Genomic DNA, 24,628 nt, shown 5'->3' with positions numbered 1-24,628 from the left:
ACCGGCGATGGCGTAGGCTGCAGACCCTGTGGCAGTGGGTTGCCATGGGCTACCATGTGTAGCCAGCAGCCAGCGTGAGCGGCCAGCAGCCGCAGTGAGTGGCCGTCCAGAAGCTGGAGACTGATCTGCCTCACCAGGGAAGAGCGCAATGACGGTGCCAACTTGGGCCAGTGAAGCAACATCCTCCACAACTAGATTGAAGAACAAAAATGACAGCAACTTGTCTGTTCCCCTTCCCCCAATTCCCCAGCACTGTTCCCATCCCCCCAATTCACCAATAAAAATCTTAAAAAAAAAAAAAAAGATGAACCTGTCACCCAAGTGTCCAAGTTCTCAGGATGCTTTTCTTTTCTTTTCTTTTCTTTTCGAAAGATTTTATTGGGGAATTGGGCAAGGGGAACAGTGTTGGGGAATTGGGGAAGGGGAACAGTGTTGGGGAACTGGGGAAGGGGAACACCCAAGTTGTTGTCTTTCAGTCTTAGTTGTGGAGGGCGCAGCTATCTCAGCTCCAAGTCCAGTCGCCATCTGGCCACCATCGGCAGCTCACGGCTGCTCAGCTCAAGGTGCCGTGTTCAATCTTAGTTGCAGGGGGTGCGTAGCCCACCATCCCATGCGGGAGTCGAACCGGCAACCTTGTTGTTAGGAGCACATGCTCTCATCAGCTGAGCCATCCTGCCACCTGTTGGCAGCTCAGCGGCAGCTTAGCTCAGGAGCAGCTCACTGGCCCATGTGGGAATCGAACCGGCGACCCTGTTGCTCAGAGCTCGCACTCTTAACCAACTGAGCCACTCGGCTGGCCCCAGGCTACATTTCTTAACTAGAGACTTTCAGGACCCTCTTGACTCTTTTCTTTTTTTCTAAAGGGTGTTTGTGGGCCAGCCAAGTGGCTCAGTTGGTTAAGAGTTGGCTTAAGAGCGTGAGCTCTGAGAAACAGGGCTGCTGGTTCGATTCCCACATGGGCCAGTAACACTGCGTCCAAGCTAAGCTTCTGCTGAGCTGCCAACAGGTGGCAGAATGGCTCAGCTGGTGTAACAAGATGGCCTGTTTGATGGTGGGCTACGCCCACCCACAACTAAGATTGAACACAGCACCTTGAGCTTAGAGGCCACGAGCTGCTGATGGGAAGCCAGATGGCAACTGGTGCCCTCCACAATGAAGATTGAAGAACAACTTTGCTGGTCCCCTTCCCCAATTCCCCAATAAAATCTTTAAAAAAAAAGGGTGTTTGTCCATCCCCACTTGTGCCTTCCTAGCCCAAGCTGGCGTCACTTCTGCCTATACCACTGTGATAGCCTCCTCCCTGGGTTCACTCTTCCTCTTGGCCTCATAATTCCTTCTCCACTTGGCTACAAGAGAGCTTTCCAAATGCAACCTGGTCTTGCCACCTCCTTATATAAAATACTTGGATTTCCAAATGCTTCCAAAAGAAAAGACAGAATCCTCATCTCTGCCCGCCTCTCTTCCCCACCAGCCTCCCCTCCTTATTTGTACCACACACACTGCCCTTTCAATCCCTCCTGTGTTTTGCACAGCAACACATCTCCTTCTGTCTGGAATGCTCTGCTCTCTCTCTGATGCATTAACTCCTAATCATACTCCATCCATTTCCTCAGGGAAGCCTTTACTGACCTCGCTGACTGGATCAGACCACCCTGGCCTGATTGGAAAGAAGGGGACTCTCTTGGCACCATGTACCTTTGTTTTATGCGTGTGCCACTGTAGCTATTTTAATTTATTTGGGGTTCTGAATTAAAATCTATATCTCTCCCCTCACCCATTCTCCCGCCTCACACACAGTATTGTAAGCCCTGTGAAAGCAGCACCCTGTCAGACATGCTTACCAGTATATCCTGGACACCTAGCACAGAGCCTGGCATGAGCTTGTGCTCATTAAACATTTAAGTGGATGGATGGATGGGTGGATGGATGGATGGACCAATGAATGGGTGGGTGAGCGACTCAGATGAACAGTATCAAATGATGGATCAGAGTATTGCTCTTTTTTTTCCAGTGATAAAACATTTGGGGACTTTCTCAAGAAAATAGTACTAGTTGCAATTGTTCATTTAGAATGAAAGGGAAACATTACTATAGGTTTCTTTTGCCCTTTAGATCACAGACCTTACAAAATATCTTGGCTTTTTTTTTCTCTGCTGTTTTAAAAAGCCTTTTAATGAACCTTAAGTAGCAAATGACCTTTTTTAGAGCCATCTGTACAAAACAGGTTGAATTATATGGGTGGAATGGTTCTGTCCTTGGAAGTACAGCAGGTCCTCAAATATTGTGGTTGCGTTCAATGTTGTTTCATTATAATGTTGATGAGGAAAAAAATGACTCTGTGATGAATTAGGTGAATTGGTTTGTCTAGACTCTAGAGTGTCCCAGTCTGAGTGAGTGTGGGGGTGTGGATGTGGGTGTGAGTGGCCCTGCAATGGAAGGGCGACCTGTCCAGGGTTGGTTTTCTCCTTGTGCCCTGAACTACTGGGGTAGATTCCGGCCCCCCAGGACCCTGAGCTGGGATAAGTGGGTTGGAAAATCATGATCTTACTTGTATTTATTAATCTTCCTTAAATGTATGTATAGCTCACATGTATTCCAGTGTTTAATATTAGAAGTGTTTGGGGTGTTTATTTAGAAGGTGATGTTTTTGTGGACAGAAATATGCCGTAAGAATTTAGCTCTTGTCTGTATCATTTAGCCTAAGGTAACATTGGTTTCATTATGCAGTCATTTCACTTAAAGTCACAATTTCTAAGAACCTATCGATGTTAAGTAAGGACGTACTGAGGGTCAGCTTCTTTTTTTTTTTTTTGATCAGCCTTTTTAATCAATGGTTCCTATCCGTAAATGACTTGCCCTCTTAGGGAATGAGGCCTCATCCAGATTTCAGATTCCAACCTGGTGTTGAGAGGATGGAGTTATTGGAAGGACAATGGGCATGCCCAATTGCCAAGTGAGACAGCAGGACTTGCCCGACATTGGCCCAGCAGACTCAGGCAGTCCTGTGGGCACTGGGTTGTAGTGTCTCCGTCCAATCCTAAGCGGTACCCTTTGGGCTTGTTGTTTTCTCATACAGCGTGGTGCTGGCTGTAGTGAAAGCAGGCTTTCTCAGAACAGCAGCTTACTGGATAGGGGTTCGGTCAGCCCCATGTAAGGCTGACTTACAGAATGCCAGAATGAAAGGGGTCCTCAGCCTTCAAAGAGGGAGCATTTCTTCTGAATGAAAACAGAATCACCTTTCTCCCTGCATCTCTCACAGAAAGAGGAGATTCTGAGATTATTAGGTAGTGACATATTTTATTCTTGGAGCTCTACTCTAGCCTGTTCCTTGCTCAGACACCGTCTGTGGCTCCCACCTGCCAGACAGCTCAAAGGCGAGGCCCTCAGATTTTGGTGCAGACGTCCTGCCCTCATTGCTGACGACTCTTTTGTGCCCCACTCTCTCCAGCCAGATCAGGCTTCTCACCATTAAGGAAACATATCCCTTACTTTCTAACCTCCATGTTTCAGCCCATGCTTTCCCTCCAGCTGGACTCTGTCGCTCTGTTGCTAACAATCAAACTCCTACCCATCTTATCCAGCAATTCTCTAAGACTTTGCCTCTACAGGAATTCTTCCCTGATCATCCCAGGTAGAGTTTAATCTTTGGCTCTTGTAAATACCTATAGGATTTAGCAGTACAACTTTCAAGGCACTTACTTATGTTACAGTGTCTTGTGTTTTTTCCTTTCTGATTTACTTGTCTCTTATCCATGATTTTTTTTTTTGAGAGGGCAGCGTCACTGGCCCTCACATGTGGGATCCAAACCGGGGCCCTCTGGCATCCCAAGCCAGTTCTTAACCTTCGCGCCACTCGGCCGGCCCTTATCCATGATTTTTGTTGAGGCCAGGGACTATCTTATTTACCTTTGTCTCCCCACAATTCTTCTTTTTTTTTTTAGGCTGAGCCATCCTGCCACCTGTTGGCAGCTCAGCAGCTGCTCCGCTCGGGCAGGGACTCAAACCGCTGTTGCTCAGAGCTCAGACTCTTGAGCGAGCTCTTAACCAGCTGAGCCACTCGGCCAGCCCTCCCCACAATTCTTGGGACACAGTAGGTCCTCAATTCTTCCACGAAGTCATCCTCATTTGTGGGATGAAAGAATAAATAAATCAAAACAATCCAGCTTATGTCCTCAAAACTCATGAAGAAAGTACATTTATCCAAGTGTTCAAACTTCGTTGCTTAAAGTAACGGCACTTTTGGCTAAATTAAGTCCTACCTGGCTCTCTTTGAAGTATAACCTTGAAGGCAACCTTGAAAAGAATGCTTTGCTCTGTGTGTGTGTGTGTGTGTGTGTGTGTGTGAAGGTTATTAGAATAATCTACTTAGCAGATAAACAAATGTTTGGCTTTGTGTAGCGTCTTTTAAACCTCAAAGCAAAATCATTCCATGGCCTTTGTATGGTTAGTGCAGAGGAGGGTCAGAGGCAGGGCAGCCATCCCAACATTTGGCAGAATCTGGTTTGTAACATGTCCTCAGACCCTGATGAAGCAGATGACCTGCTCAGTTTTCCTGTCAGCATTGCATGTTTAGTGCACACAGCTCTTTTTCCACTATTTTGAAGACACGAGCCAGTTCCGCCAGACTCAAGTGTCTGCTGTGAGCACGAGTTGCCGAGTCTGCAGTGCGGGGATTAGAGCGTGCACTTTATCAGATCCTTCTTCTTGGGCAGAGTGCCATTGGCTTGCTTCACCACCTTTCTCCCCTCCCTCCAAAGGGTGCCAGGCACGCTAAATAGTGATTAAACAAGAGATTAAAATTCGATGTGTGTATGTGTGAGTGTGTGGCTGTTTGAACACTAATCAATTCTTCCATGGAATGTTAAGTAAAAGCACGCAGATACCAGAAGCAGTTATTTAGAGGAGACTGTCAGATATATTTCCAGTTTATCACACACTGTGATTTCCAGTTAATTCTGCCAGCCTCCTCCACCAGTCTCACCTCTCTTGCCACACTGCTTCCCAACCTCTTTGCTTCCTGTAGCAAAAGGTCATCCACAAACCAAGGGGAAGAAAAGTAGCAAAACATGGTTGCTGAAGAAAAATAATCACACTTTTATAGACAAATCTTGGCATCTGTAGAATTAAAGAAGCTTAAAGTGACTTCCGGATTGAAAATCCAGATCTGCTTTTGTGCTTAATATTGAGTGATTGCTATTGCGTAAGAATTGCTGTCTTGTTGCTAAAGGTCTCATGGCAGTTGTTTCTGTTGTAGAATGCCACTATTAACGAAGCACTTCTTTCTTTCCTGAAGAACACTGGATTTCCACAGGAGCATGTGACCTCCTGTTAATGAGGAGACTCTAAATCCTGTTATCAGCAATAGCCAGTTGCATTGGCTCAGGTGTTAAATAGGCTGCCTCTGCAGGGCTCACCGTTTTATTAGTAGATTCCCATCCCTCTCCGATCCCCCTAACATGGCCATCACAAATATCACATCATCACCTTTCTCTAAAAATGATGTATGAATAGTAGCACTCCTTTCCTGAGAAGGCCTAACTTTGTGCCGGACACTGAGCTGGATGCTTTGTGTAGGTTAGCTCAGTTCATCCTTCCAACAACCCGCAGGTAATAATAACCTGTTAGTTTCCCCTATTTATCAGTCCGGGAAACAGGGGATCCACCACCCAGGAAGTGAAACCTAGGATTTCCCACCTCTGGAACAAGAATGTTCAGAGTCATTAAACTAGACTACTGGCCCCATTGGTGAGCAGTCATTCATTCAGCTGGTATAATATTTATGGAAGGCCTCAGGTGAGTCAGGCATTGGCCTAGGAATGCACAGTGAAGGACCAAAACAGACATGCCCCTGCCTTCAGGAAGCTCACAGCTTATCCCAGGGAGAGAACAGCCAGTTCTGGTTTGGTTTTGGAGGATGACAAGCTATGGTATTTAGGGCCAGTCCATTCTACTCTTTTAATCTCAGATTTTATATCTGTAAAATGAGATAGTAAATGTTGGATTTAGTGAAAAAAAGGTGGCTTTTTCACCTTTATTGTGAATCAGAATTACATGGAGGATATATTTAAAAACATCTTTTCCTGGCCTCCTACCCCCAGATACTCTGATTGAGTAGGTTCAGGGGGGGGCCCAGGAATGTACATCTATAGTGAGGTTCCAGACCTCAGCCACCCTTTGAAAGAGACTGATCTGGCTGTAAATTCCATCAGTGCCTGCACGGGGATCTGTCTTGTCACGCCTCTGTCCCTAGTACCTAACACAGTGCCTGGTGTAGAGTAGGTCTCAATAAACATCTGGTGATAGTTTGAATGACCTGTCTAAGGGGTTTCCATGGATGGACCAAAGAAACTTGTGAACCACCTGAAATTAACTGCAATTTTTGTTAAGGTTTGTGGATAGGATTCTAAAGGCCGTTTGGGCTCTGAAGGCTCTGTGATTTTGGAATTGAAACCAGCTTTTTCTCCTACCAAAAGCTCAGACCTATTACTGGAAATCTTTTTAATATATGTAGTAAAATTTGAGTCCTGTATCAAGGCAATTTGGTGTGAAGATGTCGATTTACAGTAGATTCTTCAGATCCTAAAGTTCATATCCACATTCTATGTGTAAATTCTGAAAGTGCTCAGGATATATACTGTTGGTGATTTTCTCAGTTTGTCTGAAAGTACCTGTGGTCAGGCAGTGCTGTCTCCATTTTCAAGATGGGAAAATCGAGGTTTCCATGCCTCCTGTCTCTTGTCCAAGGTTACACTACAAGGGTTCTCTCTACCACAAACTAGCCTGGGAACCGAAGAACATGGCTCTTATCCTCTTGCCTGCTTGCGTGGCCTTGGTTGAGTAACTTGGCCTCTTTAGGCCTCAGTTTCCCCATGTGTAAGATGGGGAAGAGTGGACTAATTGTCTCTGAGCAGCTGCTTAGCTTGGCTATTTGGGGACTCTAGTAATTACACACGTAGACATGCAGAACTCCCTGTGTCGGCAGGCTCTGCAGTCCTCCTAGTTTAGGGAAGATGTAAGGACTAATGCAACCACCCAAACCAGCACAGGTCATCTCTGCAGGTCATCCCAGAGGGACGTTACATCCTTAAGGCAAAAGGCAGTGGAGGTGATAGAAGCCATGGGTGTCAAACTCCCAGAATTGTGGAACCTTAATCCTCTACCCTGTTAGTTCAGGAATTCACTGTTCATCCTGAGAACAAGATTCAAGGACTTTACTTCTATGAGGTCATAACTGTGAGACTCAGCCCTGTGCCCTGTCTAAGCAGCACAGCTGTTGTGCTCAGCCCAGCAGCGGGGCTGAGGGAACTCAGTCTGAGCACTGACATGTCTTTTGAGTTTTTAAGAGAAGCCAAAACTCTTGATAAAACAACAGAAAATCTCTTTTTTTTTTTCACACTGGAAATTAAAAAATAAATAAATAAATAAAAAGCCACCAGGTTGTAATTTGCCCATGACCAGGCCTCAGATTTTGTGTGGCCTATGATGATAACTGCCTGCTTACAGTGGATGGAATTGCCCGGGTTTGGTTTGACCAGCACAGAGCAGGAGGGATTGTGGCCTCCTTCATCCTAGACCAGTAGCTCTCAAACTTGAGCTTGCATTAGGATCTACTGGAGGACTTGTTAAAACACAGATCAAAGGGCCCCGTCCCCAGAGGTTCTGCTTCTGGGGGCCCGGGGCGGGGCCCAGGAATGAGCATGTCTAACAAGTTCCCAGGTGGTAAGGGCGCCACTGTTTCAGGGACCACACTATGAGAACCACTTTAGATTGGTGCGTTGCATGAAGGCATCCTCCATTTGCAGAGCCTCTTTAGTTCTGCCAGTGGCCTCAAGTAACCAACTGAATTTCCCAATCTTTGGGTAGCAAAAACTAGAGAAGAATTTGGGGGGGAGGGCTGGAAAAAAGATTGCGTAACAGCTCATGATCAAGCAATCCTGACATCTAGACTTAGAAGTATTCACCTTGGGCAGGTCTCTAACCCACCCCAAGGCTCAGTTTCCCTGTTGGTGAAATAGGGAAGTGGTCCTAGCTCAGTTTCCAGGTGTAATTGTTCGCTTGTTTGGAGATTTGGTTGTCAGTTTGTTTTTTGCAGAGAACCTATCTAAAATGAAATCCCACATGGAACCCCAGTACAGAAAACAGATAGATGCATTTGTGGTCTGACTGAAGGGGGGCTCACGCTCCTACTCTCAGCCCCTCTCTCCCCCAGGCAGCACAGAGGTGTCTCTTGTACAAATGTAGCTCAACATAGTTGAAACCCTCCTAAGAAACTTCTAGCCCAGCTTCTGTGATTTGTGGGCATGTGGCCTTTCTTCTCACAGTTTCCTTTCCTTCTCTGACCAAAACACCTGGCATGCCAACTTTCAGGATTTTCTTCCTGCAGCTCAGAGCGGTCTGTAGGAGACAGAATACAAAGGATTGTTATTGTCATTAGAGCTGTTGTAAGGATATTGAGCTGTTGGGGGAAATCTGCTAACTCGAGAATCAGCCAGAGACTTAATAAATGGGTGTGTGGATGGTTTTATTCTGGTGGCTTCATGTTGGTGCTAATGTCCCAGTACATGCCACACATTCAGGGCCTTTGTCATTAATTGCATAGGAAACAGGACCATTGGATTTTGCATGCCACAGTGACAAGGACAAGGCTGTGGAATTTTTAACGGGCAAGGTGATGGGGAAAGCCATTCTCATCTACGGGAACATGGAAGATTTTGTGGTGCCGTGTTACCTTGGGAAATTCTAACTGAGCCCTAGGGCCAAGTTTTTAGACTTGACTATGACATGGGAAAGCACCTGGCCCCTTTGGATGACCCCAGACCCTGGTCTGTGGCCTCTTTTAACTAGGGAGACCCTTCCTGATGGGCCCATGATGATGGGCTCACCTCCCCAAACACAAAATACACACCTTTAGAGCCAGGCCCCTTGGGGCTGCTGTGTAGCCCTGTTTTCTTTCAGCCATCCAATGGCTTGTTCATACCTTCCACACAAAATTGCCAAATATTTGCCCTCTTTGGGACGGAGCTCTCTTTTGGGACGGTAGAGATGACCAAGACCCTACTTCTATTCCTGTACTCAGTGTTCCTTGGGCCAAGCCCATCTCTGCCACTGTCCACCACACCTGGCAGTCTATGCCTAGGTCATTTGTCCTGCCTGCCTCTCATTTCTGTTTATCTGAAGTGTACCCCACATGCCCACAAGTCCATGGAACTTTCTCCAGTTCTCCCAGGTAGAAGTGAACTCCTGTAGCACTTCCTGTGGGCCTCTCATCTTAAGGGTCACTACCCTGCCCCATCCAGTATGTGGCCACCAGCCACCTGTGGCTGTTGAGCACTTGAAAGGGTCTGAATTGAGATGAGCACAAGTGTGAAGTACACATGGGGTTTCAAAGACTTAGTACAAGAAATAAAATATCTCAATGATTTTTAACATTGCATGCTAAGATGATCATATTTCACATAGAGTATATTGAGTTAAATAAAATATATTTTCAAAACTAAGTTCACCTGTTTCTTTTTATTCCCAATGTGAATACCAGAAAGTTGAAAGGTACATATGCGGCTCCCACCTGTGGCATGCGTTATCGTTTCTGTTGGACGGCGCCATTCTTACTGCTTTCTCTCTTGGGTGAAAGGAATGCTTGGCCATTTGTTTTTTTCTCCTGCTGGTTTTTGAGTTCCAAGAGGGTAGACACTGTGTGCCCGTCACCTTTCTGATCTTTGCACACCTGGCTGGTCCATGGCAGGCACTAACGGAGGTATACCAGTGGCATTCGTAAATGAAGAAACGATGGCAGACAGTCAATCAATACCAAAAGCCCCCTCAGGCAGTGTAAATTCTGGGTCTCTGTTATTAAACTTATGTTCCCTTTTCTTTTTCATAGTATTTGTCTTTTTTTTTTTTAAGGGATCACACAATCAGCCAAAGAAGATATTTTTCTTGGGAGATGGGCAAAAGCTGAAGGACTGGCACGACAAAGAAGCCATCAGGAGGGATGCTCAGCGCGTAGGTACGGAGAGCAGGGTCATCCACGGGCAGGTCCCCTGGAGAGTGTACGTATGCGTGCGTGTGCGCGTGCACGCACATGTGCATGTGTGTGTGCACGCGCGTGCATATGTGTGTGTGTGTGTGCGCGCGTGTTTAACGGGGTGTCTGGACCTTCTGTTGACTCCATCTGCCACCATTCCTTCCCCTGATTCTAGAATCCCCATCTTCACCTGACAGCTGACCCCTTCTTTTCTCCACTCATATCACCACATCCACTGCTTTTAGGAATTTGCTCAGCCACCTTGAGAGAAGGGACCTGTAGCTCAGAGAGATGGGATAATCTACCCACAGTCCACAGTAGTGAGAAGGAGGGAGGCTTGGAGTTTGAACCCAGGTCTGCAGGGCAGAGCTGACCCCTACCCAGCACTGTAGCCATGAATTTGAAGGAATTTAGTGGGCTTCAGCTAAAGTTTTCTTTGGCTAATTCGTCTTGGGAGCAGTTCCTGTTGCCGTGAGGCGTTGGGAAGGGTTGGGATGGGAAGGTACGTAAGGAGAGTCATTTCTAGAGAGCGTGGATTAGGAGTCAGGAAAGCAGCTCTGACACCCCTTATCAGCCATGTGACCATCAGCTAAATTCTCCGTGAGCCTCAGTTTCCCCATCTGTCAGTGGGGCTCATGCTTCTTGTTTTGACAGCCTCAGCGTGTTGGTATGAAGAAACTTTACCCTGGAAAGAACTCTAGAAATATAAGGGATTGGTATTTTATTCATTTTTTTTATCTCAGTTAAAGGCACCCACTATTGTTGATTTTTTTCAAAATTACATTATGACAAAACCAGATTACAACGAGGCTATGAATAGAGCTGAAATGATAACTGAAGTTCAGGGAACTCTAAAGACATGACATGCATTTTTCTGTATGCCAGTGATTTAGAATGAAAGGTTGGGAAGGGGGTGCCGCTTAAATTAAGAAAGGAAGCATTTGAAAAGAGCTGATTTGCCAGATAATTATACTAGAATTATTAGAACGTTGGGCTAACTAGCAAAAAAAAAAGTCAGGATTGGAGAAATTATTCAGCATAATAATGACCGGTGCTACGTACCAGGCACCTCGCCCTGCATTACCGCCTTAATCATCACACGGAACCTTCTTATCCCAGTTACTACAGAGGGCAAAAACCAAGACATAGGCAGGCCAAAAGCATGCCCAAGAGGACCTAGCTGAGGAGTGGCAGGGCTGGGCTGTGAACCCCACTATGCCCGTCTCCAGAGCCTGGACTCTGAATCAGTCCCCTGTACTGCCTTCCTGAGGCATTCTTCCCTGAGAGAGATGTTTCTGCCCTTCTGTGCCTGCTCGCTGCATTTGTGTCCCTTCCGGAATGTGTCTTGGGCACTAACCAACAGTGTGCTACTGTGGAGCGTCCTGTACAGACAGCAGCGTCCTCCCCCTCCTCTGGCTGGTTTGGGGTAGCCACAGCCATTCTTGGGCTGCGCCTCTCAGCTGGCACCTTCCTTTCAAGCTGATATGGTCAGCATTAACTTTGCAAACCAAGCAGGGTGTTGCTCCGACCACAGGCTTCAGAAGATGAGGTGGTTCCTAACCCACTGATTTTATTGCCATTTCTTTAAGAGCCTCATCACTGGCGGGTTCTTGGGCTGTTATCGCAGGGCTTGTTGTAGACATTCCCAATCACCATCTGCACCCTGGGAACCCAGAGGATAATTTCCTGGAGCATCAGGAACTCTTTCCCCAGGTGGATTGTCCAGAGAGAGGAAAGAAGAGGCCTTTACCCACTCAGTGCGTGACCCACGGCAACACTTTTCAGGCAATTCTGGCGTAGGTTAGGCAGTTCTTCATTTGCTGGCTTAAAAAACCAACACATCTTTTATAATCTGTGGCACTTCCAATTTACATATAAAGTTACCCTGCCTAGACAGTAATCATAATATTTCCTCACGTTGATATAGTGTTCTGTAGTTTACAGAAAGCTTTCTCATGTGTACAGCATTTCCTTTGACTCTTTACATGCTGTGGGTAGCAGAGGGGCACCAGCTACAGTTCAGAGAGGTGGTGTGACTGGGCCATGGTGATCCGCTCATACGTGACTAACCTGGCCTCCTGTCCAGGTGATTGGCCTCCCAGTCAGGGGTGTTTGGGGCTCCTGGCAGAATGCAGGGAGCATGGGCTTTGCAACCCGCAGACCTGGTTTTATAACTTTTCTGAGTCCCCATTTATCCACCTAGAGCAGCGGTTCTCAACCTTTCTAATGCCACGACCCCTTAATACAGTTCCTCATGTTGTGGTGACCCCCAACTATAAAATTATTTTCGTTGCTACTCTATAACTGTAATTTTGCTCCTATTATGAATCGTAATGTAAATATCTTTTTGTTTTCCGATGGTCTTAGGTGACCCCTGTGAAAGGGTCGTTTGACCCCCAAAGGGGTCGCGACCCACAGGTTGAGAACCGCTGACCTAGAGGTTGAGGGCTCTCCAGTCCACCCTGCAGACTTGATGTGGAGACCACATGAGAACAAAGTCTGTGAAGTGTAGGACTCCCATGACTGAATAAGTGCCCGTTAACCTGCCTTCTGTCCTCTTTCCCCTGAAAACCTGGACCTACACTTGGTATCCGATCATAAAGGTTTACCTTTGTGGTCACGTCGCCTTTTTCATCCCTCTTCCCCTCTCGATTCACTTAGCAGCATCGACTTTGCTCTTTGCCCCTAGGAAATGGAGAGCAGGGGCGACCTTACCCCATGACCGACGCAGACAGAGTGGATCAGGCGTACCGAGAAAATGGGTTTAACATCTACGTCAGTGATAAAATCTCCCTGAACCGCTCTCTCCCTGATATCCGACACCCAAAGTAAGTGTAACATCGCTCATCTTCTGGGATGTAAGGATTTTGCTCTTGGCTCTTGTCGAGAATTAATTAAAGAAACAGGTAGAAGAAGACACTGCTGGATAGGAGAGTCCCTCCTGTTCCCGAGGGCCTTTGTGCGAAGGTTCCCGTGATTGGATACACCTAGGATGTCCATGTGAGGCAGAGGGACGGTGATGTGTCCCCAAGAGAGCCAGTCTCCTAGCTCTGTTCAGGTGGTGGAACATGGAGCCCCTACATTTCCTTTTTGCTCTGGCCCATGGGGATATTCAGACCCCAGTTAGAAGACATTTGCAGCAACAGTTCCAGCCTTCACTCTCTCTACTTTCTATGTGTGACATTCTTATTTTTTTTATTGTCTTTACTTTAGCTCTCCTGTGTATCTGTATATGTATGTCTTTGTTATAAGCTACTGCAAATCATTTGAGAGAGGACATAGTGTACCAATTATAAAGAGGACAGTGGCAGCTAACATTCTTTGAGTAGGCAGCATGTGCCGGGCCCTTTGTTTGCATCATCTCAGGTTCCTGTGAGGTGAGTCCTAAATGATGCCCATTTTACAGATGAGAAAACCAAGGTTTAAAGGAGTGTCATAACTCCCATAAGGCCACAAAGAGACTGAGGAGCTGAGCCAGGCCTTAGGCTCCAGTTCAGCCAAAAGCTACATTCTGGACCTGAAGCCATCCTGCCTCCTGGACGTTTTCAGTAGGGTTATTGTGAAGGTCACGGCGATTTTCTAGGAGAACAGTTGTTCTTAAAGCTGATGTGCAGTAGAATCATCTGAAGGGGCTGTTGGAACACAGGACATTGAGCTTCACCCCCATAATTCCTGAGTCGGTAGATCTGGGTTAGGGCTTAAGAGCTTGCATTACAAATAAGCTCCCACAGGGAGCTCCTGCGACTTGTATGGGGGCCAAAATTTGGGGTCCACTGCAAGTGGGAGATTTCAAAATGGCTCCTACACGAAGGCAGTACTGCGTAGCACTGGAGGATGAAGTGTTTTGTTCAGGGACTAAAAGTAGAGGCCAGGCAAAGATAATGAGAGCTAACACTCACTAGGTGCTTACTATATGCCAGGCAGTGTTCTAAGCCAGTGGCTCTCAAAGTGTGGTTCCCAAACCAGTGCCATCAGCATCCCCCAGGCGCTTGTTGGGCATGCAGGTTCTCAAATCCCAGCCCAGGTCAGCCAAATGAAAGGCTCTGGGCAGGGACCCAGCTCTCGGTGTTTTAAGAAGCCCTGAAGATGAATCTGGTCCATGCTTACGTTTTATAACTGATGTTCTGGGCACTTAAGTGCGTTAACTCAGCCAAACTGTCCAAAAACCCAGTGAGGTAGATACCTTTATTATCACCATTTTACAGATGGGGAATTGAGGTACCAAAAGGTTAAATCATTTACACAAGATGACACAGCTGGTAAGAGGTGGCACCAGAATTTGAATGCAGGGATTCTGCCTCTCACAGCGGTTCTCAACCTGTGGGTTGCGACCACTTTGGGAGTCGAACAACCCTTTCACAGGGGTCGCCTAAGACCATCGGAAAACAAAAAGATATTTACATTATGATTCATAACAGTAGCAAAATTACAGTTATAGAGTAGCAATGAAAATAATTTTATGGTTGGGGGTCACCACAACATGAGGAACTGTATTAAGGGGTCGCCGCATTAGGAAGGTTGAGAACCGCTGCTCTAGAATATGTGTTCTCAATTGCTGTGCTATAAGGTCTTTGCACCTATAAGAACTGAGTCGGTAGACTGCAATAATCAAGAATTAATCTTGACAGCATTTTTGGCTGCTCCCCAGATGTTTCCAGCCCCATTACATCCTGCAACAGTGCTTGGAGCGGGGAGTACTGTTACCATCTCCACTTTGTGGGGGAGGAAGCCACACGGCTGCAGAGTGCGCCTCTTGTCCGGGACTGGGCCCTCTTCCTGAGGGTTGCTTGCAGTGAGGGGAGGGAACGGGCCTCAGTGTGCCTGCCTCTGGGGTTTGCAATTTGTTTCATGGACTTCACTGTCAAGCCTGAGAATTTTTTTCATCTAAGTCCGAGAATGTAGTTCAGATATTACTGATGTTTCTGGATTCAGAGCTGCGACCTGACTCTGAGGGTCAGAAACTCCATTTATGTGTTTAGCCCCTTGCAGAGTTCAGAATTCGGCACTAATATCATCTTTCTGGGTCTAGGGAAGAAGTTTATCTGGGAGCCTTTTATTCTCACCTCAGCTGATGTTTTGTGGGACTCTGGGCTCTCACTGTGCCTGGGGTAGTTTAAAAAAAATACAAAGGCTAGGACCCCACCCCAAGCCACTGGAATCTCAATCTCTGGGGATGAGGCCTGGGTCTTAGCGTTTCCTAGTCTTTAAAAGCAGTTCTCTCATATGACCAGGGTTGAGAACTGCTGGTGTGAAATAAGGAATATTTTTACAATGAGAAAGAGAAGCTGGGTGTGGTCGCAGCTTTTGTCCATCTGTTCATCTGTTCATTCAGTAAATACACAAATAGTGGTCTTGTGTGTGCCGAGCCCTGTGCCTGACACCAGGAACACAGTGATAAATGAGCCATTCTTGCTGCTTTGTGCAAGGGCTGGGACAGACGGCATACGGAGGGCATTGCACGGTTGAGAAGCCCAGTAATAAGTGGTGCGCAGAGAGTGCTTGGAACCTCAGAGGGCACCCCCACGCCACACCAGCCTTTGCGGAAGACGCTGCAGGTAGAGAGCTGCCTGGGCAAAGGGCCCCAGGCAAGACGATGCACGTTCTTCAGCTTATGAATTGCAAGGATGAGTCCCTCAGCTGGTTAGAAGAGGAGCCAGCATGGGGGTACGGACCCTTTGTCTCCCTGCGCAGTGCTCTTTCCCGACAGCCCAGAGAAAAGAAAGATCTTAATCCAGGAATTCTGTGGTCCACGAAGAGAATTCAGGAAGGTCTGTCAGCTTGGATGAGAAAAACATGGCATTTTTTTTTTCATTCACCTCCAACTGAAACTTGGTGTTTCCTCCAGTTATGAATGTAGGCAACAAAGCACCTGTGATGTAGTCACCAAAAGAAGTCACGTGCTTTCTCATCACTTTATAGGTATCGTGAAATGTCGTGGACATTCATCACTACTTTGGAATGAAGGTCGTTTTTAGAACCACCACTAGGTCATGTCATTTAATGTGTTCCTAAAGAAACGCATTTGTTACTGTATTTGAATTTTTTGATAACTATTTCAGCCTAACTAGTTTCCTTTACAACCTCATATATTTTATTTTATGAATTATAATCATTGCTCTCAGACGTGTGTGTGCATTTTACCAGCCTTGCAGAGGGGTCCAGGACACTGATAAGGTGAGGAACCCTGGTCCTGGATGGATGTGAGCTGAGCCTGAGGATGCCACAGGCTCCTCCGTGACCAGCCCACACGCCCAGCCAGCATCCAAGCTTCAGTGAAAGATGGGGCTACAGAGTAGAGAGTGGGAATGGAGTCAATGGAATTGTAATAGATAAGCATATCGGGGGTGGGAGGGCAGTAGATGGGGGGAGGGGGAGTCGTTACTTGGTGAGGGTGAAAAGGATAACTATTGCATTGTTCTGTACACCTGAAACTAACAATAAAATTAAAAAAAAAAAGATGGGGCTACATATAGTGCTCCTAACACACACCCCCCCCTTTTTTAGACTCCCTAGTTGTGGAAGCTGACTTTTCAGAAATAAGTTGACAGATGTCTTGAAGAGCCCCCCCCCCCCAGCAGAGGGAACTTTCCTGCAGTTTGACAGCAGAAATGTGTGAATAAATTAGAGCAGTGGAGCCCTTATTCCCCCCAGTTTCTTTTAGCTTAAACAACTTCCCCAGCAGGAGCTGAGGTTTATGTTTGCCTTTTATTCCTTCGAACTGAATTTTGGCAACAGCATGTCAAGAAGAGGATTGAGGGGCTGTTTGTTTGTGCCAGCTGCATTCGCTTCCCCCAGAAGCTGCACTGGGGGACCGCGCAGCCACAGAGAGCGGAAGCTAGAGGCTTGGGCCTGACTTGCTGGCTTGCACGTGGGAGGCGGCCAGCTGGCTCTGAGCAGGCCTGCCCTCTGCACTGCCTGCCAAGGGAGCAAAACAGAGGCTGGCTGGTGGGCTGGCCCACTTTCCCTGCTACCCAGAGGGCCCTGCTGGGCTGCTCAACAGCCGCACATGGAGGCCACTCAGGTGTACAGAGCTGATGGCAGTGGAGCTGCAACTGCTAACGTGGCCTGGGTCTGAAGGTTTCTATGCACAGCCCCCTGCTGGGTAGTCAGTTGTTCCCAGGCAAAGATTGTCCAAAGTGGCAATGAAAGTGGTCTACAGCCCTGACCTGCCCTCTGCAGTCCATGGGTTTAGCTTCCAGTAATGAATGAACCTAAACGGAGTCTTTGTTGCAATAAAAGGCCCAGACCTACCTAGAATCCTGGGTCCATGCTCCTTTTTGCTTTTTCCTTTTTGTTAAATTAACATGGTTAATTTATGGTGTGTACTGAATTTCCTCAAAAGAATTTACAAGCTCATATTATTTAGAATAGGCCCGTTTCCTATTGAGCACCTTTACGTCCCCAACAGTTTGCAAAAACAACAGTGGAGGGAGTTATACTCTGTTACCTTTGACAAACATTTATTGAACTTATACTCTGAAGAAAAAAATGACAATTTGAAAGCACAGGAAGTTAAAGCCCACCACATTTGTAGTAGTAATAATAATAATAATATCTGTGCTCCAATACGAATGTACACATAGACCTTAAATATTCTATTTAGGAGCCAAGATGGAGTAACAGGGACCAGATTTACTCCCCTGCCTGAAACAACTGGAGGAAAAAAAAAAAGGACACTGGACACCAGGAAGTGAAGGACAGTAATCCCCAGGAGGCGAGAAACAAATGAGGAGAGCCCTTCAGCTGCCTGGGCTAATTGCCTTGAGAGAGTTTTCAGGGCGTGGTGCAGGGTGGGGGAGCCCAGGTGGAGCCCCGAGGACTTCCTGAGTTGAGCTGATGGTGCTGACAGTCCAGGGAGAACAAAGAGCAAAGAGTTCACAGGCCAAGGGACTGAAGAAGCAAGAGCTGCATGGAGACTGAGCTACAGAGATCTGTGGACAGTCCCCTTGAGTATTCAGCAGATTACCGATGAGCTTCTTCCTATGAGAAAGCTTCCTGAGGCTGGGAAAGAGATCATCCAAAAGGGTTAGGGGGAACAGTGCCTAGCTCTCACACCACACCAAGAGCAGCACCTCTTCCCACAACCCAGCCTGGAAAATCTGTGATTCGTAACATGGAGAATTGGGTAGAGGACTTAAAAGAGTTTTGTCTCAGTGGGGACTAATTAGCCCTAGACTGAACAGTGCTCTGGACCAGTTTAAAAAAGCATAAATTATGACCCAAAAGGATCAAACTGTTTCTAAGTAACTTAACTGTATCCCAGGACAAACCTTGAAAATACTTACAGTAGTACAAAATTATTCAGCCCTCACCAAGATAAAATCCAACCAAAGATTATCGGGCATGCAAAGAAGTGGAGAAGCATGGCTTATAATGAGGAAAATACTCAAAACCAACCTAGGGTTGACACAGATGTACGTATTAGCAGAGGACACTGAAACAGTTATTGTAACTGTGTTCTTTGTGTTTAAAAAGTTAGAGACATCGAAGATATGAAAAGACCTAGCTGAACTTCTAGAAATGATACCAATAATATCTAAGATGAAAAATACAGTACATGGAATTAATGGCAGGTTAGATATTGCGGGGGAGGGGGGGAATGTTTAGTGAACCTGAAGATATAAGAAGAGAAACTATTCGAAGTAAAATACACAGAGGAAAAAAAGAATTTTTAAAAATTAAAAGAGCGCTAATAAACTGTGTGACAACTTTAAGTTGTCAAATATTCATGTAACGAGTCCATGAAGGAGAGGAGGGAAATAATGGGCAAAAGTTTTCCAAATTAAATGATAACTATAAAACCACAGATCCAAGAAGCTCTGTGAAACCCAGCCTCAAGAAACATGAGTAAAACAACACCAAGGCACATCATAATCAAATTACTGAAATCCAATGATGAAGAGAAAACACTTTAAAGCAGCCAGAGAAATGAAATACATTGTAGACTGAGAAACCAAATATAAAGGTGACAGAACTTTCACTGGAAACAATACAGGGAAGAACACAGTGTAGCAACATCTTTAAAGTACTGAAAGCAAAAACCTACTCAACCTAGAACTCTGTACCCAATGAAAATATCTTTCAGATGGAAAGACAACAAACTTTTCTGACACACACACACACAAAAAGCTGAAAGAATTTATCACAATTGTCACATACTATAAGAAATGTTAAAGGAAGTCCTTTAGGATAAAATAAAAGATAAAATAAAATCATGAAAGATATTCAATTAATCCAAAAGAAGGCAGAAAAAGAGGGTAGAGGGAACAAAGAGCAGAAAGGAGAAATTGAAAGCAAGTACCAAAAGGATGGAATTTAACCTATCCACATCAATAATCACGTTAAATGTAAATGCTCTAATCATTTCTGTTGAAAGGCAGAGATCATCAGATTAGAGAAGAAAGCAAGATCCAACTACATGCTGCCTGCAAGAAGCACACTTTCAATATAAAGATACAAATAAATTAAAAGTAAAAGGATAGAAAAGATCTGCCATGCTAACACTAGTCAAAAGAAAGCTAGAATGGCTATATAATAATATAAATAAAAGTAGATTTCAGAAGAAAAACTATTACCAGGGATAAAGAAGGTCATTTCATAGTAGTAATAAAAGGATCATTCATCAAGAGGATATAGCAACCCTAAATGCTTATGTACCTAATAAGAGAGCTTCAAAATACACAAAGCAGAAACTCACAGAGCTGCAAGGAGAAATAGACATAGCCACAATTACAAAATTTCAACCGTTCTCTCTCAGTAATTCATAGAACAAATAGACAGAAAATCAGCAAGGACACTAGTAGACTTGAGCAGCATTATCACCCAATGTGACCCAATCGACGATTATAGAGCACCCATTAACAACAGAATATACGTACATTCTTTTCAACTACACAGGGAACATAGGCCACTTATGCTACTTATGGGGTAATTTTTAACATTAAAGGCCTACGTTAGAAACGAATGGTCTCAAATTGATGGCCTCAGCTTCTACTTTAAGAAACTAAAAAAAGAAGAGTAAATTAATAAATAAAGATTAAAAAGAAAGAAAGAAAGAAGATTGAAAGAAGAAATCAGAAAGATCAAAGCAGAGATCAATGAAATGGATAATAGGAAAACAAGAGAGAAAAATACATGAAACCTAGCTGGTTCTTTGAGATGGTCAATTAAATTGATTAACTTCTAACCAGACTGATGAGAAAGAGAAAAGACACAAATTACCAATATCAAAAACGAGAGAGGTGACACAACTATAGATGCTGTAACTATTAAGAGAATAATGAATATTCTGAACAATTTTATGCCTATAAATTCAATAACTTAGATGAAATGACAAATTCCTTGAAAGACACAAAGTACCAAAGATCATTCAAGAAGAAATGATTGATTTGAATAGCCCTATATCTAGTAAAGAAACTGATATTGTAGTTACGAACCTTCCCACAAAGAAAACTCCTGGCCCAGATGAGTTTCACTCCCCCACCCCATCCCCACAGTGCTCAGAGGTTTGTCAGACCCTCTGTAAAACAGCAATAGGCTCGGAAGACACGGGAGGTCTGACAATTAAGTTTGCGAACTTGTTGCAACGATGTTGCTAACCTTTTTTGGTATCGGAGGGATTATTCATTATGAATTTGTACCAACTGGACAAACAGTTAACCAAGTTTACTATTTGGAAGTACTGAAAAGGCTGCATGAAAAAGTTAGACCACCTGAACTTTTTGCCAAAAATTCATGGCTCTTGCTTCGCGACAATGCACCAGCTCTCACCTCACTGTCTGTGAGGGAGTTTTTAGCCAGTAAACAAATAACTGTATTGGAACACCCTTCCTGCTCACCTGATCTGGCCCCCAATGACTTCTTTCTTTACTCGAAGAAAAAGGAAATATTGAAAGGAAGACATTTTGATGACATTCAGGACATCAAGCGTAATACGACGACAGCTCTGATGGCCATTCCAGAAAAGAAGTTCCAAAATTGCTTTGAAGAGTGGACTAGGTGCTGTCATCAGTGAATAGCTTCCCAAGGGGAGTACTTTGAAGGTGACCGTAGTGATATTCAGCAATGAGGTATGTAGCAGTTTTTCTAGGATGAGTTCTCAGACTTAACTGTCAGACCTCGTATTTTGTACATATTAGCAGTTTTTACTCTTTTATCATAATTTGTGTGGTGGAGTAGAGTAAACTCGCTTGACAGTTTTATAATGGAGTACTTTGGTATAAGATTAGCACCCCAGAGATGCCCAGATGTGAGTGATGCAGACTCCCTGGTTTGGCAGGTTGTTAGCCAGGCAGTTGTTTGGCAGGGGTGGGTGGAGTGGGGGAGGGCGGGAGCAGACAGGCGGAAAGAGGGGCTGGAGCCTGAATGATTTGTGAGCCAGGAAAAGAAAAAGCAAATGGGCACGTGCCCCTACAATTTATGCTAGGTAAAAACCACCTGACTTCCACGTGAGCTGATGTGTGGTGTGTGGTTCTTTAATCATTTCTGCAAACAGATGCATTTTCTAAGTCTTCTAGAAATGGTTGCTGTGGTGTTACAATAACGTTTCTCATTCATCAAGTACTGAGGTGCCAGGGATTGTGCTGAGTACTTTACCAGCCCGGTCCCACTCTGAGGTTTTGTGTGATGATACTTTTTACCCTTTATGTTTTGACACTATCTTCTCATTTACAAAAACAGTATCACAACTCTTTTGTGATCCCAGCCTCTCTGAAACTGTACCTAATGGGGATCACTAGGTCCATTTTACAGATGCACAAACTGAGCCTGGGAGAAGCCCAGCTCTTTGCTCCAGTGCACACAGCTGGTGGAAGGCAAAGAAGACTTAAACCTGGTCCCAAGCATTTGCTCTCTGTGCTGCATCCTGCACAGACTGGGACCTTTTCTTCACAGAAAAGGACGGAGGCATTTTTAAATTCTCATTGTTTGTGCGTGAAGGTTCTTGGACCAGGCACACGAACAGGATTAGCTAGATAAATGGACAAAAGCAGCAGACTACTCAGGTTGCGTTTCCTCCACCACACTGAAGGTAATATATGCCTGTCCAGGAGCAGATAAATAGCACTCAGTAAAATTGGTTACAGACCTGAGTTTGATTGCTAAGTGGTATTGGCCTTGAAAGGGTTTTAAGGAAAAAGAGAAAAATGACTGGAAGATACAGGCGATTATCAATTCTCTCCCTTCATTAAGATGGTATCAAGGACAGCAGGATGATAAGACAAGCAAGAGTAGCTTAGTTTAGGAGCACTTTTACATAGAATAGAACATAATTCCCCCCTGATTGTAAGCCTCCTCCACGCTTTTTTTGCGGGGAGAAATCAATAGTTCTCTCGAGGTACACACCCACCCCTCTCTCTCTCTCTCTTGCTCTCTCTCTCCATCCATTCCTAAGTCTGCCCAGGTAGTGAATGGTAGCAGTTTAGCTTTCTGTAGTGTTTCCTTTGCTTATGCATCATATATACACATATGAAGGGGTTTGGTTTTGCTTTACAAAAATGTGATTGTACTACATGTATTTGATTCTACAAGTAGCTGTGTTCATTTACTACGTTGTGGTCACATTTCTAATACCTGTCTAATATTCCACAGGAATATGATCTACTCAACCCGCCTTCCGTTGACAGGCAGACAGGTTGTTCCCAGGTCTTTGCTTCCACAAACAGTGGCAAAAACATCCTTGAACATCCTTTACATTTTTGTTTCTTCCTTTCTCCTCTTTTCACGAACCACCAAGAATCTTGGTATTAAAGCCCGTTTCTCCCTGATGGCGTTTGCCTGGCAGCTGGCATCTAACTGGCATCTGAGGTGCGGTCCTTATGGTTGTTATTTCATGCTGGTCATTGCGGGCACCCTGACCTTCCATACCATATTGATTAACCAGGGTTTCTCCTTCCTGCTGTCAGCCTGGGTTTAAAGTTTGAGCACATGGAATGCATTGCCTGTTATATCTGTAGGACCAGCTTTATCGTGTGGGATAGCTGCGTGAAGAAGCTGTTAGATTTTGCTGTGTGTTTTAAAATGTTTTGTTGTTGTTGTTTTTGTAACGGTTTTAAAACTAAATATCTAAGCCAAGGGAGTTTTCAAAATGTGAGTTCAAAGGGGAGGAAAGACAACACAACCAAGATCCTGTGACTATTGCTTGTGTCTGAAGACCCTGGAGTGGGTTAGGGGATGTGAAATTGGTGATGAACTGACAGTGCAGAGGTGCATCATTAATATTAATAAACCCTCGGGCCAGCCGAGTGGCGCGTTGGTTAAGAGCTGGCTTGGGACACCAGAGGGACCCGGTTCGTATCCCACTTATGAGGGCCAGTGACACTGCCCTCTACAGCTAAGATGCTGAACAACAGCTCAACCTGGAGCTGGGCTGCCGTGTGTAGCCAGCAGCCAGCATGAGCGGCCGTCCAGAAGGCGGCGACTGATCTGCCTCGCCCGGGAAGAGCGCAATGATGGTGCCAACTTGGGCCAGTGAAGCAACGTCCTCCACAACTAGACTGAAGAACAAAATGACAGCAACTTGTCTGTTCCCCTTCTCCAATTCCCCAGCACTGTTCCCTTCCCCCAATTCCCCTATAAAAAAAAAAATAAATAGACCCTTGTGATTCTCTTACCTGTCTCCTGAGAAGAGGGAAGAGCAGGTGGGCGCATCTGGCTCTCAGCAAAACCTCTTCTGAATGGAAAAGCACCCGCATAAGCTGTCAGCCTTGGCACATTTTGTCACGCTCATCTTCCAGCTCCTCGGATTCCAGCCCGACTGTCTTATCCCCCAGAGTAGGGTAGAGAAGGGCTGGGAAGCTGATCCCCTGCAAGGAGGGAAGGCTTGTTGTGAGGGTGTGTCAGGAGAGGGCCCAAATCTGTGTCTGGGGGTGGGGGCAGGCAGGAGCTTTTCACGTGTACCCGCTGAGACCCAGTGTCTTCCTTTTTGTTCCAGAGCCTGAAGCTATTTATAACTTCCACTTAGCTTCTTGGTGGCTCCAGAGCCCATTGGAAAAATTATCATAACTTAGTACTGCTTATATTATTTGTCCCTCTCCCCCATTCGACTCTGTATCCTATGTGATGAGGACAACAACTTGCTCTTCATCATTGTAATCCCAGGGTTTAGCATGGTGTTTGTCATGTAGGAGGTGCTCAATAAACATTTCTTGAATACATGAATGATTGAAGGAGTGAGCAAATGAGAATGTTTTGAGCCCAGAGCTGGCTGAAGCCTGGGGTACCTAGAATTGGGATACACGTCTACAAGAGCAGAACTCTTCCTTAAGCCTGACAGAAGCCTCATGCCCTTCCCTGGGATGGCCATCCCTGACCATGAGAGAATTAAAGACAGGACATTCTCTTCTGGGAGTCCTCCACATTGACCCATCTCCAAGGACAGAGCCAGCAACTTGACCCTCCACGTGGCTGGTTTAAGTGTACAGCCTCACCTAGTTCTCATGGCATCCTCATGGTGTTGCCATGTCCATTTCACAGATGAGTATACTGAGGCTCAGCAACGGCTGGAACCCTGCTTTGGGTCTCACAGCTGCAGAGCAGCAGCCAGGATTTGAACCCCGATCCAGAGCACTCTTACTCCCTTAGGCACATTGAGTGCCGGGTTTGTTC

The 24,628-nt window shown here is 45.5% G+C and overlaps 1 protein-coding gene across 1 annotated transcript in view; it reads left to right on the top strand.

The window, feature by feature from the left end:
• Positions 1-24,628, top strand: part of GALNT10 (polypeptide N-acetylgalactosaminyltransferase 10) — a 191,498-nt gene that overhangs the window by 78,924 nt on the left and 87,946 nt on the right. Inside the window, exons 2-3 of the mRNA XM_019657741.1 lie at positions 9,904-10,006; positions 12,714-12,852. Coding sequence (XP_019513286.1) covers positions 9,904-10,006; positions 12,714-12,852 — 242 coding nt within the window. The remainder of the gene's footprint in view (positions 1-9,903; positions 10,007-12,713; positions 12,853-24,628) is intronic.

The sequence above is a fragment of the Hipposideros armiger genome, unplaced genomic scaffold (genome assembly GCF_001890085.2).
Source record: "Hipposideros armiger isolate ML-2016 unplaced genomic scaffold, ASM189008v1 scaffold_279, whole genome shotgun sequence".
NCBI lineage: Eukaryota > Metazoa > Chordata > Mammalia > Chiroptera > Hipposideridae > Hipposideros > Hipposideros armiger.
The sequence above is the reverse complement of the archived record's forward strand: the minus strand, read 5'-3'. Positions and strand labels throughout refer to the sequence as shown.